Source organism: Halichoerus grypus, chromosome 11 (genome assembly GCF_964656455.1).
Source record: "Halichoerus grypus chromosome 11, mHalGry1.hap1.1, whole genome shotgun sequence".
In the NCBI taxonomy this organism is placed as follows: Eukaryota; Metazoa; Chordata; class Mammalia; order Carnivora; family Phocidae; genus Halichoerus; species Halichoerus grypus.
Window position 1 is genome coordinate 82,538,035 of NC_135722.1, and position 13,050 is coordinate 82,551,084.

At 45.2% G+C, this 13,050-nt stretch overlaps 1 protein-coding gene across 1 annotated transcript in view; it reads right to left on the reverse strand.

Annotated features, from left to right (window-relative positions):
- GLB1L2 (galactosidase beta 1 like 2) overlaps positions 1-13,050 on the reverse strand; it is a 52,698-nt gene that overhangs the window by 15,852 nt on the left and 23,796 nt on the right. Inside the window, exons 6-7 of the mRNA XM_036088115.2 lie at positions 8,016-8,108; positions 5,129-5,210 (exon numbers count right to left, since the gene is read on the reverse strand). Of these exons, the coding sequence (XP_035944008.1) occupies positions 5,129-5,210; positions 8,016-8,108 (175 nt within the window). The remainder of the gene's footprint in view (positions 1-5,128; positions 5,211-8,015; positions 8,109-13,050) is intronic.

The following is a 13,050-nucleotide window of genomic DNA, read 5'->3' on the forward strand; positions in this document are numbered from 1 at the left end:
TACATTTGGCCTATATAGTCATGGACCTTTTAACCTACCCCAGCTGCAGAACTTGGCTCTGAGGCTCCTTGCCTGCCTGTTGTCTGCTTGAACAGTAGGCCTCATATGCACTGGGCTTGGCCTGAGCTCCCGCAGGTCTGGGAATGCATGACAGAGACCAACCAGCCCGCCAAGCTGGCTACCCTGACACTCTCCTGGTAGACATAAGCCACTGATTACCAGTGATTAAAAATAAACAATAGCTGAGGCTCTAGGAGGTTAAATAACTTGCCTCAAGGTCACACAACTGGTGAGCAGCAGAGTAGTGCTGCAACCCAGGCCCATCGGACACTGACCCATTGTCCTGTGATGTCACCATCCCCTAGCAAGCCACTGGATAAGACCCTACACATCCAGACACCTCCTCACCTAAAGGAGAAACCTTGAAGACAGGATGCCTGTCTGAAACTGAGCAGGTAGAAATCTCAGAAGTGAACAGGATTAGCATGGCTAAAAACATGGCATCTATTCCTAGCCTTCCTGACTCCTCACTAATATAAAAATAAAGGAATCCAAAGGTGGAAGTCCATAAAGAACAAGACCTAGAGAGTAGACAAAACAGAGAGAAGTTTCAAGAAAATCTCAGGAGGCTGCAAAGGGCAGTGGGTCAGTAAACAGCCTAGAAGAGTGGAAGAAGCTTCAACCGACTCCCCACCCTCCAGCCCCAGTCCTTGTCTCACGTCCCAGACACTGTGCAGCGGGGAACACACTTCCGTCCCCTGCCTCACACACTCCTCAAGCCTCTTCCCCACTGGTGCCCCACCCTGGAGGACCACACTCTCTAGGTAAGCTGAGTGTCTCCAGGCTGGGAGGGATCAGCGCAGCAGACTGTGAAGTAAGAGATCTGCAGCTGGTCATTAAGGGCCATCTCAGCCAAAGGATTCCTGCCCATTCCTCCTGTCTGCTCCCAGGATATCTGCAGCAACAGACCAAAGGATTCGTCTCTGGAAACACTTAATAGAGCTAAAGACAGTATCTCCAAACACCGACATTTGGGCTTCCCTCCTGGAAACAGCACACCCCAGCCCAATCACGCTACAGGGGAGCACACCTGCCCCAGCCCCTCCTGGCACTCAGCTCCCAACTGGCCGTTTAGTGCCTCCTCTCTAAACTGCTCAGTCCTCATTAAACTGCTCATTCCAGAGCCAAACAATTGAGGAAATCCCCTCACATGGAAGATTGAGCAGAACTGGTAAATCTTAAAAAAAAAAAAAAAAGTAAAATATCCTCAGAGCAAAGTAAGAAAGATAGTGTCCATTTAAAAAGTATGCCATGAGAAAAGAAATATATTCAAGAAAACAAGACCCAGGAAATATGAGGATTACAAGACACATTGAGGAAGTCACCCAGAAAGTGGAACTAAAGGGCAGAGATACATCAAAAAGATAAGCAACTTAGAGAATAGATATGAGAGTCCAACCTACAAATAACAGGAGTGACCAAAAGATCAGAAAAAAGGAAAGCATATAAAAAAAAAAAAAATCCACTGACTGGATGTTCCACTGTTTCAATTCAAATGACGCCCGAAAGTTCCACAAAAGGAAAAAATCCCACACCAAAGAACATCATTGTGAAATACCAGAATACCGAGGACAAAGGGAAAATCCTGTAATTTTCTAGAAATGGGAAGGAAAAAAACCCAGGAAAAACATATAAAAGGATCGGGAACCAGAGTGTCCTTGTACCTCAGCAGTGACGGTGGGTGCTAGAAAATCTGGGCACAGCGCAGAGAAGGGGGGATTGGGCAGGAGACCCAGAGTTCAGCCTCGGGTAAAGCCGGGTAGCCGGCTTGCATCAGGTCGGGGCGGTGGGGTCTCAGACCCATCGGACTTGACATAGAGTCTGATATGTACAGGTATTTGAAACACACGTGACAGGAGTTTGGAAAATCTTTGGTAAAGCGTTTGTTTAAAAGAGAAGGGGGGGACACCTTAAACTAACGTAACGTGTGTCAACTATGTGTGTGTCAAGTCAAATTTAAACAAAAAATAACGATGAAAAGAGAAAGGGGAGAGAAAAGAGAATTGAAAGAAAAGAAAAGGAAACGGGACAGCTACACTGAAAGTGAAAACTAAGCCCAGCGAAAGCGAGTCAGTTCACCAACAGCGCCCCGAATACCGCTCGTAGGCACGGCAGCGGGCAGGAGAGGCATCTCCACGCGGGTAAGGCCGGCCCATGAAGCCGGTCAGAATCACCGAGGAGCTACGCCGCCGGGATGCCGCGGGCCAGGGTCACGTCTGGGGACGGGGAGGAGGCGGCAGCATTTCTGTGATCTTACTCTACACCTGTGGATGCCTTAACTCTAGTTACACTTTTAAGTAATGGCGAAAAGTCCTTCCGACAGCAGGCAGAGCTCCGGAGGTCAGGGTTGGGGTGCAGGGCACCGGGAGGGGCGGCACGGGGGGCGGCGCGGAGGCGGGGGCAGAGAGGAGGCGATAAGGAGGGGGCACAGAGGACGACGGCGGGGGAGAGGGGCACGGCGGGGCGGGGCGGGGGTGTGGCGAGGGGCGGAGCAGGCCGTGGAGGAGGGCCCGGAGTCCCGCAGCCGGCCTCGTCGACTCCCTCCGTGCGTCGGAGGCGTTGCTCAGCGCGGTGCTCACGCGCTAAACCTGTGCACCCGCCTCCAAAGGGTCTTGCCTGCGGGCACTGGCCACAGCCCCTCCCAGGCCCCACCGGAAGTGATGGGCCGGCGGAGGCCTTGGAAGCAGCCACAAGGAGACAGTGCCATCGCGTGGAAGGAGCGGGAATCGCGGCTGGTCCTTGAGCTCAGTGGGTCTGGGGAAAGGGCTTTCTCTTGCCCATTCATCCAACGAGACACCCCCGAGTGCCCCCCGCAGGCCGGCGCTGGCCTAGGGCTGCGGAGATGAAAGGCCCTATCTGTTCAGTCTAGTAGAGGGGAGGGCGACGCAAAAGGAACGGGAAGCCCGGCGTGCTGCCGCAGAGGCAAGCAGGTGGTGGGAGCCCTTAGGAAGTATCTAGCAGCTGATAAGGAGGCCCTTCAACGACCATCATCCTTGCGGAGCATGAACCGTGTCCAGGCACAGGGGTACCGCCAAGCAAGGCGGAACCCAGGCCCTGGTGGATCTTACCGCTGCAGTCAAACAGGTGAATAAAACAAAGAAACTACCCAGAATGTTAGAAGGCAAAAATAAAGCAGGGCCCAAGGGCTGGGGGAGCTCCAGAAGGAGCTGCATTTCAAATGGGTGCTCAGAGGAAGCCTCACTTCGAGGTGACCTGGGAGAAAAGTGGGAGGAAAGGTCTCTGCAGGAAGGCTGGGGGTGTCCGGTATGTTCCAGAAACAGATAGGAGGCCAGTAGGAGGGTGGAACAGGATGGCAGGGGGAGGGGGGCCAGGAGACACCTAGCCAGGTCACAGAGGTCACAGGTCAAAGGAGGCCCTTCGAGGCCTTTCTCATAACTTGTGCTTCAGTGTGAGGAAGGCTGGGTGTACCTGGAGTTAAGGTGAGGCCTGAGGCAATCCAAATGACATTTGCAAATGCTATGTTGAGAAAAAGTTGTGTCGGAGTCAGCAGTGAAGAAAGGAGATCAGTTCAGGGCTGCTGCAACAGCCCACATGAGAATGATGGTAATAGCAGACAGGGTAAAACTTACTTGGATCTGGATAAATTTGAAGATAAAGCTAAAGATAAAAAGGATTTGCTGTGTGTCAGGCATACACAAGGAGAGGCCTGAAAGTGCCTACAAAGTTTAGGTCTGGGCAACTGGGGGAAATGGAGTTGCAATTTACTGAGAAAAAGAAGACGGAAGGTGGGACAGGCTCTGGGAGGGAAACAGACAAGTTCAGTTCCCCGCGGGTTCCACTGAGACCGGCAGCCTTCCCAGGGTGCTGTGCCCAGTAGGCAGATGCACACGTGAGGCAGGAGTTCAGGAAGGTCACTCATGGAGACGTGCACCTCACACTCATCAACACACAGGTCAGACCTAAAGGCACCTGGATGACATCACCAGGGTGGTGAGTGTGTGGAGAGGAGGAACATTCATTCCAAGGAGTGAGAAGTAAAGAATTTAAACATCAGAACTCAGGAACAGAGAAGTGACCAGCAGGAGGTACCAAGTAGGAGCAGCCTGTGAGGTCAGAGAAGAAACAGGAAATTGGGTCTCAGACACCAAGGGACGAAAGAGATTGATGGTTGCTGACAAAATCTGAGAGGTCAGAGGCGACAAGGACGAGCATTTAAATTTGTAGCATGGAGGTCACTGGCAACCCTGAAAAGAGCAGTGGCAGTGGAATGGTGGGGGTGGTAACGTGACCCCGATGGTTTGAGAGAGATGGAGAGGAAATGGACTGGGGCGGCCATTGAGCATGGACATGGGGAGATTTCTTGAAGGGGAGCAGAGAAACACAGCAGCCTCTGGATAGGGAAATGAATCAAGAGATTTGTTTTACAAGCGAGAAATAACAACATGTTTACATGCCGATGGGAATGACCCATTAGAGAAAATCTGATGACCCAGGGCAGAAGCAGGAGTTGCTGGAGCAATGCCCTTGAGTAGCTGAGGGACAAGGGGCTTGGTGCGCAAGGGTGAAGCTGGCCAGAGCCTCTACAGTAGTAACAGGAAGAGACGCAGAGTAAGGGAAACAGACGGCGCTGATGGAGGGCTGCCACGGTGATCTTCTGTTCACTCGCTGCCCAGCCAGCTGCCATCACCACAGGGGCTACATACCCCCTGGGTGGTGGTCACCCATCTCCATGATTTTGGCAGCGTTTGAGTAAGCCACCCTCCCAGGACACCCCATAACGCTTCATCTGCTCTGCCCTCTCTGCAGACATTCAGAGAACTTCCGTCTAGGATGACCAACTCACCATTCCTGTCCTGCAGTCTGCAGAGCACTATTAGTGTCCTGAGTGAGTGCTCAGCCCAAGTGGGAGACCAGAGATCCGTCTGCCACAGATCCTCCAACCCTCTGAGGCCCAGAGCTTCGGGCCCAATGCCATGCAAATGGGAGAAGCCCAGACATCAGGGAAACTCCACTTGCGACCCAGGCCATTTGGGGAAGCACGCAGAGTGAGGCCAGGGTGCCGCCTCCCCCCCACCCCCCCGCCCCCGCACAGCGTCCAGGCAGGCACCTCCATCCATGACTCCCTTTTGCAGGCCGTCCTTGTTGTCTGAAGTCAAGAGCAATTCCACAATACCTCGGTCCTCCAAGGCCTGTGGGGGAAAAGAAAACAAGTCAATCTGTCGTTCCTCAGAGCTGGGAAGGTGGCAGCTAGAAGAGAAAGAGGGAAAGATTCAAAATAAAGCATTTACTTCTCTGCAAAAAGTGGACAGAAACCTATCCTGTCTGTGCCCAACATGGTCAACAAAGCTCCTACCAGCTGAAGCCCAGCTGTGGCAGGGGTAGGGCTGTCAGACTCTGGCATCCCTTGGCTGCCTCGGATGTGGTGAGGTGCCAGATCTGGCTAGTGCGTGCGCTATTCTTAGACAGCCCCACTCAGAGGCCGGCTTGCAGGGTCTCCACGAGCAGGCCAGGCCCTCCTGACCCTCCAGCTCCCCCTGCACCAGAAGCAAGCAGCCCATCCTTGCCCCACACTGGGCCAGGAAGGGCTCTGTCCAACACAGTCACATGCCCATGACACACTGCACGTGCCCAGTAGAACAGGAAGAGCTCCTTGAAAGTTGTCAAATGAAGAAGTGGAAGGAGCACACACTGTGCTAAGAGGCAATAACCATTTTACTACTCAGAATGACTGCTACCATTTATGAACCACTTACAATCATGCTGGACCTTCTGCTAAACACTTTACATAGACTGTCCTATTCACTCTTCACAATAACTGTACAGAGGAAGAGTCTCAGAGAGGTTGGATAAAGGGTTAAGGGATACAGAGCAAATTAGATAGTATGGACCTGAATCAAGAGTCTGTCCACCTTGGAAGGTCTGCTCTGGGGCTGTGGGCTCTAAAGGATCAGAAACCCCAGCAAGGGGGACTTTCCTCTAATTTTCCCTGCAGATATTTTGACCAGACTGCTTATTTCAACCAAATTCTTTGGGAAATAGGTGAGACAGAGAGAGAATCCAGTGGGTACATAATGTTCATGTCTATAGCCTGATGCCAGTAAGGAAAGAGCAGAGGGGGCCCTAATTCTCAGAGACAACAGAAGCTGCAGAAGTTCAATCCATTAAGCAAGGTGAGATGTTTATTAAAAGCCCTGGACCCAGCACCTCGCAACTCTCCAGCCAGTCATTCGCCGATATGTAACAGGCTTTGCCTCAGTTCCTACCTTATGCATATAACATCGTGGGGGTTGGGAGGGTGCAAGCTTCTTTTACAGCTGTACTATTACACTTGACTTTTTACAGGCATTAATTTATTGACTGCACACTGGAAGGGGTAATTACTATTTCCTGAGCACCAGCAATCTGCCAAGCAGAGTTAGGGGTCTTGTGTCTATAATCTCACTTCATTCCCAGAGCAGCCTTAGAGAAAGGCATTCCTGTCTCCATTGAGCACATGATGAAGCTAAGGCTCAAAAAGGTGAGGTGATTTACCCAAGGTCATCCTGTGCTGATGGTGTCCATATGTCCGCAACACCCAGGACAAGCTGCAAGACAGCTTAAGAGGGGATCCTCCCAAGAGGTCAGGATGACAGCGGGTGGGTGCTGCAGCTTCCCTTTGTCCATCTGTCTCACATATGGATACCTTTCCCAGACACAAAGGAAGTGTTGACTGAGCTGGAGAAGCCCCTTGAAGGGGTTGCCCTCTCCTCCCCACCCATTAGCAGAACTCTCCTTCTCTACAGCTCAGGACTCAGTAAACACCTGCTGGAGAAGCCCCAGCATTTGAGAGACAGTCCAAGGGAAGGAGTTATAGTGGGAGAAGCTCTCCTATCATAAGCCCTGGCTGGGATCTTTCTAGCTAATTCAAAGGCAAAGATGGAGCTGGAGGTATGGTCTAAACAGGCTGCAGTTGGGCTTGACTATCAGGATGCCTGGGAATGCCTCTTCCTAGATACAGGCTTATTCCCTACACAGGGCTTTCTGCAGGTGATAAGAAGGGGGCAAGAGTAGATAAGAACCTATAAGCTAGAGTGCTTGAGCTTGGTCTGCCTGTGTGCAGGGACTGAAGTAATTTCCAGATGGAAAATGAATCTGCCTATGACAGCAGAAGAGATGCTGACATCAAGGGCCAAAGCTAAAGCAGCTTTAATTAGGTGGATTCCCTGAGGCCACTTAACATTTCCTCAACCCACACCATGGCGCGTCCTTCTAAGTACCCTAAAACCACCAGCAATAATCTATCAAAGTCTTATTTATTCACTACTTACTACATGCCTAGAACAGTCCTGAGCCAAGTGATCTCACACACATGCACAATTCAGAGGGGCAAATTCTCTCACTAGTCCCACTTCAAAGAAGAGAAAATGGAGGTTTAGAAAAATTAAGGCATTTGCTCAAGGCCTTAGCTACAAAAGGATAGAAACGAGATCTAAAAAAACAGGCCTGTTTTTTTAAGTGTCATCTATCCCTGCCATATACTGGTCTGCCATACATTCAATCAGTGGTTCTCAAACTAACCTACACATTGGAATCAGATGTCTGAGGACCACCCCAGCGATTCTTATTTGATTGGTATGGTATATGGCCTGGGCATAGGGATTTTTAAAGTGTATGTTCAGATGAAGCTGGGAACCCTTGCTTTAGATGCTAGAATGAGAGCAGCCTCTACAGAGAGACTTCACTAATCATCACACTCAATGAAGCCCATCCCTTTATTCTCAGCCATTGCAATTCCATGTAGGTACTGCAACCCCCAATTAGACTCAATCTATAGAGGGTAAATAAGTGATGACCCCACTGAAATAAAAGTATGGTGAAAGGATTCACTAATTAATAAATGGTGCTAGGAAATGTGGTATTAATATGAGAAAAGAATTAGGCCAACATGTCACATCATAGCCCATACTACATTTCAGAGGAAGGAATATGAAGAAATAAACCAAGCTGACTCTTACTTTCTTGATGTAAGGCATATAGGCAGGGTCTCTGTTATAGGAACCATATTCATTCTCCACCTGCACAGCAATGATGGGGCCTCCGTGCTTGTACTGGGGAAAGAGACAAACAAAAGCTGAGTTTGTAGTGGAAACTGTACTAATTTCACCACACTTATCACCAATTACCAGCAAAATATTCCATTTGAAAGCAAAAGTCTCAAAAGATTTGGTTATATAATTGAGAATGATGTCAGTAAGACAGAGAGTAGGTAGGGAGCTCCAGGTCCTTGCTCTTTTATGGAAACATCAAATAAACAACTACAAACTGACTAAAATAATTTATAAGAGCTCTGGAAACCAGTTAAATGTTTAAGCAAATCAAGGAAAACACATGTTTAAAATGATAAGAAATCTCATGGTGTCTTTGCTCACTCTCGCCCTACCCCCTCCCCGGCATAGCATGGCATAGTCAGAAAAAAGCAACCCAATTCCCAGTTCCCTCCCTCAAGACAGAAGGAGCAAAATGGAACTTGTTTGCAATATTCTGGGCTGTCTGTAGGCTGCCCAGTAGACTAGTTTCAGTCTCATCTGACTTGGAGCTCAGACAGGAAATGGCATAGCTTGGACCTCAGGTTGGAAGCTACATAAGGCAATGAAGATCACAGCATGTGAAAATTTCAGGGGGTCTACAGACCCATGTATGCCAGGGTGCAAGGGATTATAGGCAGAGGAATATGATAGAACATCTAAGGCCACAAAAAGAAGCTGGCGTGAGACTCTTTGGGAAATTAAGACATGTAAAACCAGCCAGGGAAAGTTGGGAGGAAAAAAAAGGTGGCGACACACAGGATAGACTAGATGTGTGCCCAGAAAACATCTGAGAAGACCTAAAGCCATCACCCCATGCTGATCTTAATGCTTAGGTGCCCACCAAATAATGAAGGTGTTCCCCACCAGTCTGCAAAGACTGAGAGAGGTGACTGTTGTTTCAAATGCCCAATTTTCAACAACAACAACAACAAACACAAGGCAAAGAAACAGGGTAACACAGATCATTCAAAAGGATAAAGTAAGTCTCTAGAAAAAGTCTCTAAAGAACACATGCTGGACTTAATAGACAAAGATTTTAAAACAACTGCCATATATATACTCAAAGAGCTAAAGAAAACATGGACAAAGAAATCAGGAAGAGGCTATATCAGCAAAGTGAAAATATCAATAAAGAGAAAGTATAAAAAAACTAAACAGGATTTCTGGAGCTGAAAAATATAGTATCTGAATAGAAAAATTCACCATAGAAGATCAACAGCTGATTCAAACAGAAAGAAGAAAGAATGGGATAACTTGAAGACAAGTCATTTTAATTATTCAGTCTGTAGAGCAAAAAGAGACAGAGAACGGGGAAAAGTGAATAGAACCTGAGGGACATACACAACATCAGTAAGCAGACAAATACACTCATTGCAGAAATCCCAAAAAGAAGAAAGAAAAGGGGCAGAGAGATTATTTGAAGAATTAATGGCTGGAAACCTCTCAAATTTGAGGAGACATGGATATACAAATCCAAGAATCTTCAGTGAACTCCAAGTAGCATTAACCAAGAGCCTAAACCAAGACACATTACAATCAAACTGTCAGAGCCAAAGACAAAAAGAGATTCTTGACAGGAGCAAGAGAAAAGAAACTTGACATGTATGAATGATCCCCAATAAGACCATCAGTGGCTATCTCACCAAGAATTTGCAGGGCAGTGACAGAAGGATGATACATTCAAAGTGCTGAAGGAAAAAAAAAAAAAAAAAAACGAACTATCAACCAAGAATTCTACATCCAGCATAACTGTCCTTCAAAAAATGAGGGAGAAATTAAGACATTCTCAGACAAATAAAAGTTGAGGGAGTTTGATACCACTAGACTTGACTTATGAGAAATACTACATGGAGTCCCTCAAGTTAAAATGAAAAGATGCTAGACAGTGACTTGAAACCATAGGAAAATACAAAGTTCTCCAGTAAAGGTAAATGTCAAAAAGAATGAAATCTTGCCATTCTCAACAATGTGGATATAACTAGAGGGTATTATGCTGAGCAAAATAAGTCAGTCAGAGAAAAACAAATACCATACGATTCACTGATATGTGGTATTTAAGAAACAAAACAAATGAACATAGGGAAAGGGAAGGAAAAATAAAATAAGATGAAAATTGAGAGGGAAGCAAACCATAAGAGATGCTGTACTCTAGGAAACAAAGTGAGGGTTGCTGGAGGGGAGGTGGGTGGGGGGAAGGGGTAGTTGGGTGATGGGCATTAAGGAGGACACTTAATGTAATGAGCACTGGGTGTTATATGCAAGTGATGAATCATTAAATACTACCTCTTGAAACTAATTTAAAAAAAAAAAGAAAATTGTAGGGGTGCCTGGGTGGCTCAGATGGTTGAGTGTCTGCCTTCGGCTCAGGTCGTGATCCCAGAGTCCTGGGATTGAGCCCCACGTCGGCTCCCTGCTCAGTGGGGAGGCTGCTTCTCCCTCTCCCTCTGCCATTCCCTCCACTTGTGTTCTCTGGCTCTATTTCTCTGTCAAATAAATAAGTAAAATTTTTTTAAAAAATATAAAAACCAGTATTGTTCTAATTTTAATTTATAAATCTATTTCTTTTTTATAGGACTCAAAAGACAAATGCATGAAAATAATTACTAATCTATATTAATGAGGACACAACATATAAAGATTTGACTTGTGACATCAATAACATACAGAGAGGTGGAGCTATAAAGGAGTAGTTTTTGTGTGTGATTGAAGTTTAGTTGGCACCAATATAAAATAGAATGTCATAACTTTAGGATAGTATTTGTAATTTCCATGGTAACCACAATGAAAATATTTATAGAATATACACACAAAAAAATGAAAAGGGAATTAAAACTTGTCACTATAAAAAATCAACTACATACAAAGGAAAATAGTAACGGAGGAAATATGGGAGAAAAAAGCTACAAAACATAGAGAAAATAACAAAATGACCAAAGTAAATGTTTCCCCATCAGTAATTCCTTTAAATGTAAATGGATTAAACTCCCCAATGAAAAGACCCAGATTTAGAACTGAACAACACTATAGATCAAATGAACCTAACAAATATATATAGAACAGTCCATCCAATAACACAATACACATTTTTCTCAAATGTATACACATGGAATATTCTCCAGGACAGATCATATGTTAAGCCACAACACAAATTTTAATAATTTTAAAGACTGAAATCATACAATGTATCTTTTCCAATCACAATAGAATGAAACTAGAAACCAAGAGCAGAAAGAACACTGAGAAATTCACATTTCAAATTCCAGAAATATGTGAAAATTAACACACTCTTAAAAACAACTAATGATTCAAAGAAGAAATAACAGGGAAATCAGGAAATATCTTGAGACAAATTAAAATAAAAATTCAACATAAACTTACGGGATGCAGCAAAAGCAGTGCTAAGAGGGAAATTTATAGCTGTAAACACATTAAAAAGGAAGACAGGTCTTAAGTCAACACCTAACTTTTCACCTTAGGGAACTAGAAAAAAGAAACAAACGAAACTGAAGGGTAGCAGAAGGAAGGAAATATTAAAGATTAGAACGGAGATAAAAAGATAATAAAAAAATAGAGAAAAGGCAACAAAACCAAGAGTTAGTTCTTTGGAAAGATTAACAAAATTGACAAACCTTTAGTAAGATTAACTAGCATAGCAGCATTATTCACAACAGGCAGAAGCAACCTAGGTGTCCTTGATGAATGAATGGATGAACAAAATATGATACATACAAAGGATTATTATTCAGTCTTAGAAAGGAAGGAAATTCTGACACCTGCTACACGTGCTACAATGCAGATGAACCTTGAAGACATGCTAAGGGAAAGAAGCCAGTCATAACAGGACAAATACTGTATGATTCTACTTATATGAAGTACCTAAAATGGTCAATTTCATAGCAACAGAAAGTAGAATGGTGGTGGCCAGAGGTTATGGAGAGGGGAGATAGGAAGTTAATGTTTAATAGATATAGAGTTTCAGTTTGGGAAGATGAAAAAGTTCAGGAAATGGATGGTGGTAATGTTTGCACAACGATGTGAATGGATGTAAGGCCAGTGAAATCTACACTTAAAAATGGTAAGAGTAGTAAATTTTATGTTATCTATATTTTGCCACAACGAAAAACAAAATAATTATGTTATACCCAGATTTTTTTTTTAAATATTTAAGAATGCTTCTGAGCCATATTCCTGGCATGACCTTCCCTACAACCCTGCCTCTACCTCCAGCACCCAATCTACTACAACCTGCTGGATCATCTCAGTAATCCCAGCCTCCTTACAAAAATCTAGGCTAATAATTTCCTGGCTTCTTACTTCTTTCATGATTAGGGCTTCTAGGCTTAAGAAATAAAAATACAAGATAGCCAGTTAAACCTGAATTTACGAGGCGGAGGAGCAAGATGGCAGAGGAGTAGGAGACCCAAATTTCGTCTGGTCCCAGGAATTCAGCTAGATAGGGATCAAACCATTCTGAACACCTACGAATTCAACAAGAGATCGAAGAAAAGAACAGCAACAACTCTCTGAACAGAAAAGCGACCACTTTCTGGAAGGTCTCTTCTGATTTGTTTAGTGTATATTTTCTGGGGACATTGTTACCCTGTTAGCATTTTGTTCTCTCATTCACCTATTCTCCTCTGGACAAAATGAAAAGACGGAAAAAATCACCTCAACAAAAAGAACAAGAGGCAGTACCAACTGCGAGGGACCTAATCAATATGGACATTAGTAAGATGTCAGAACTAGAGTTCAGAATGATGATTTTAAGGATACTAACTGGGCTTGAAAAAAGCATGGAAGTTATTAGAGAAACCCTTTCTGGAGAAATAAAAGAACTAAATCTAACCAAGTCAAAATCAAAAAGGCTATTAATGAGGTGCAATCAAAAATGGAGGCTCTAATTGCTAGGATAAATGAGGCAGAAGAGAGAATTAGTGATATACAAGACCAAATGATGGGAAAT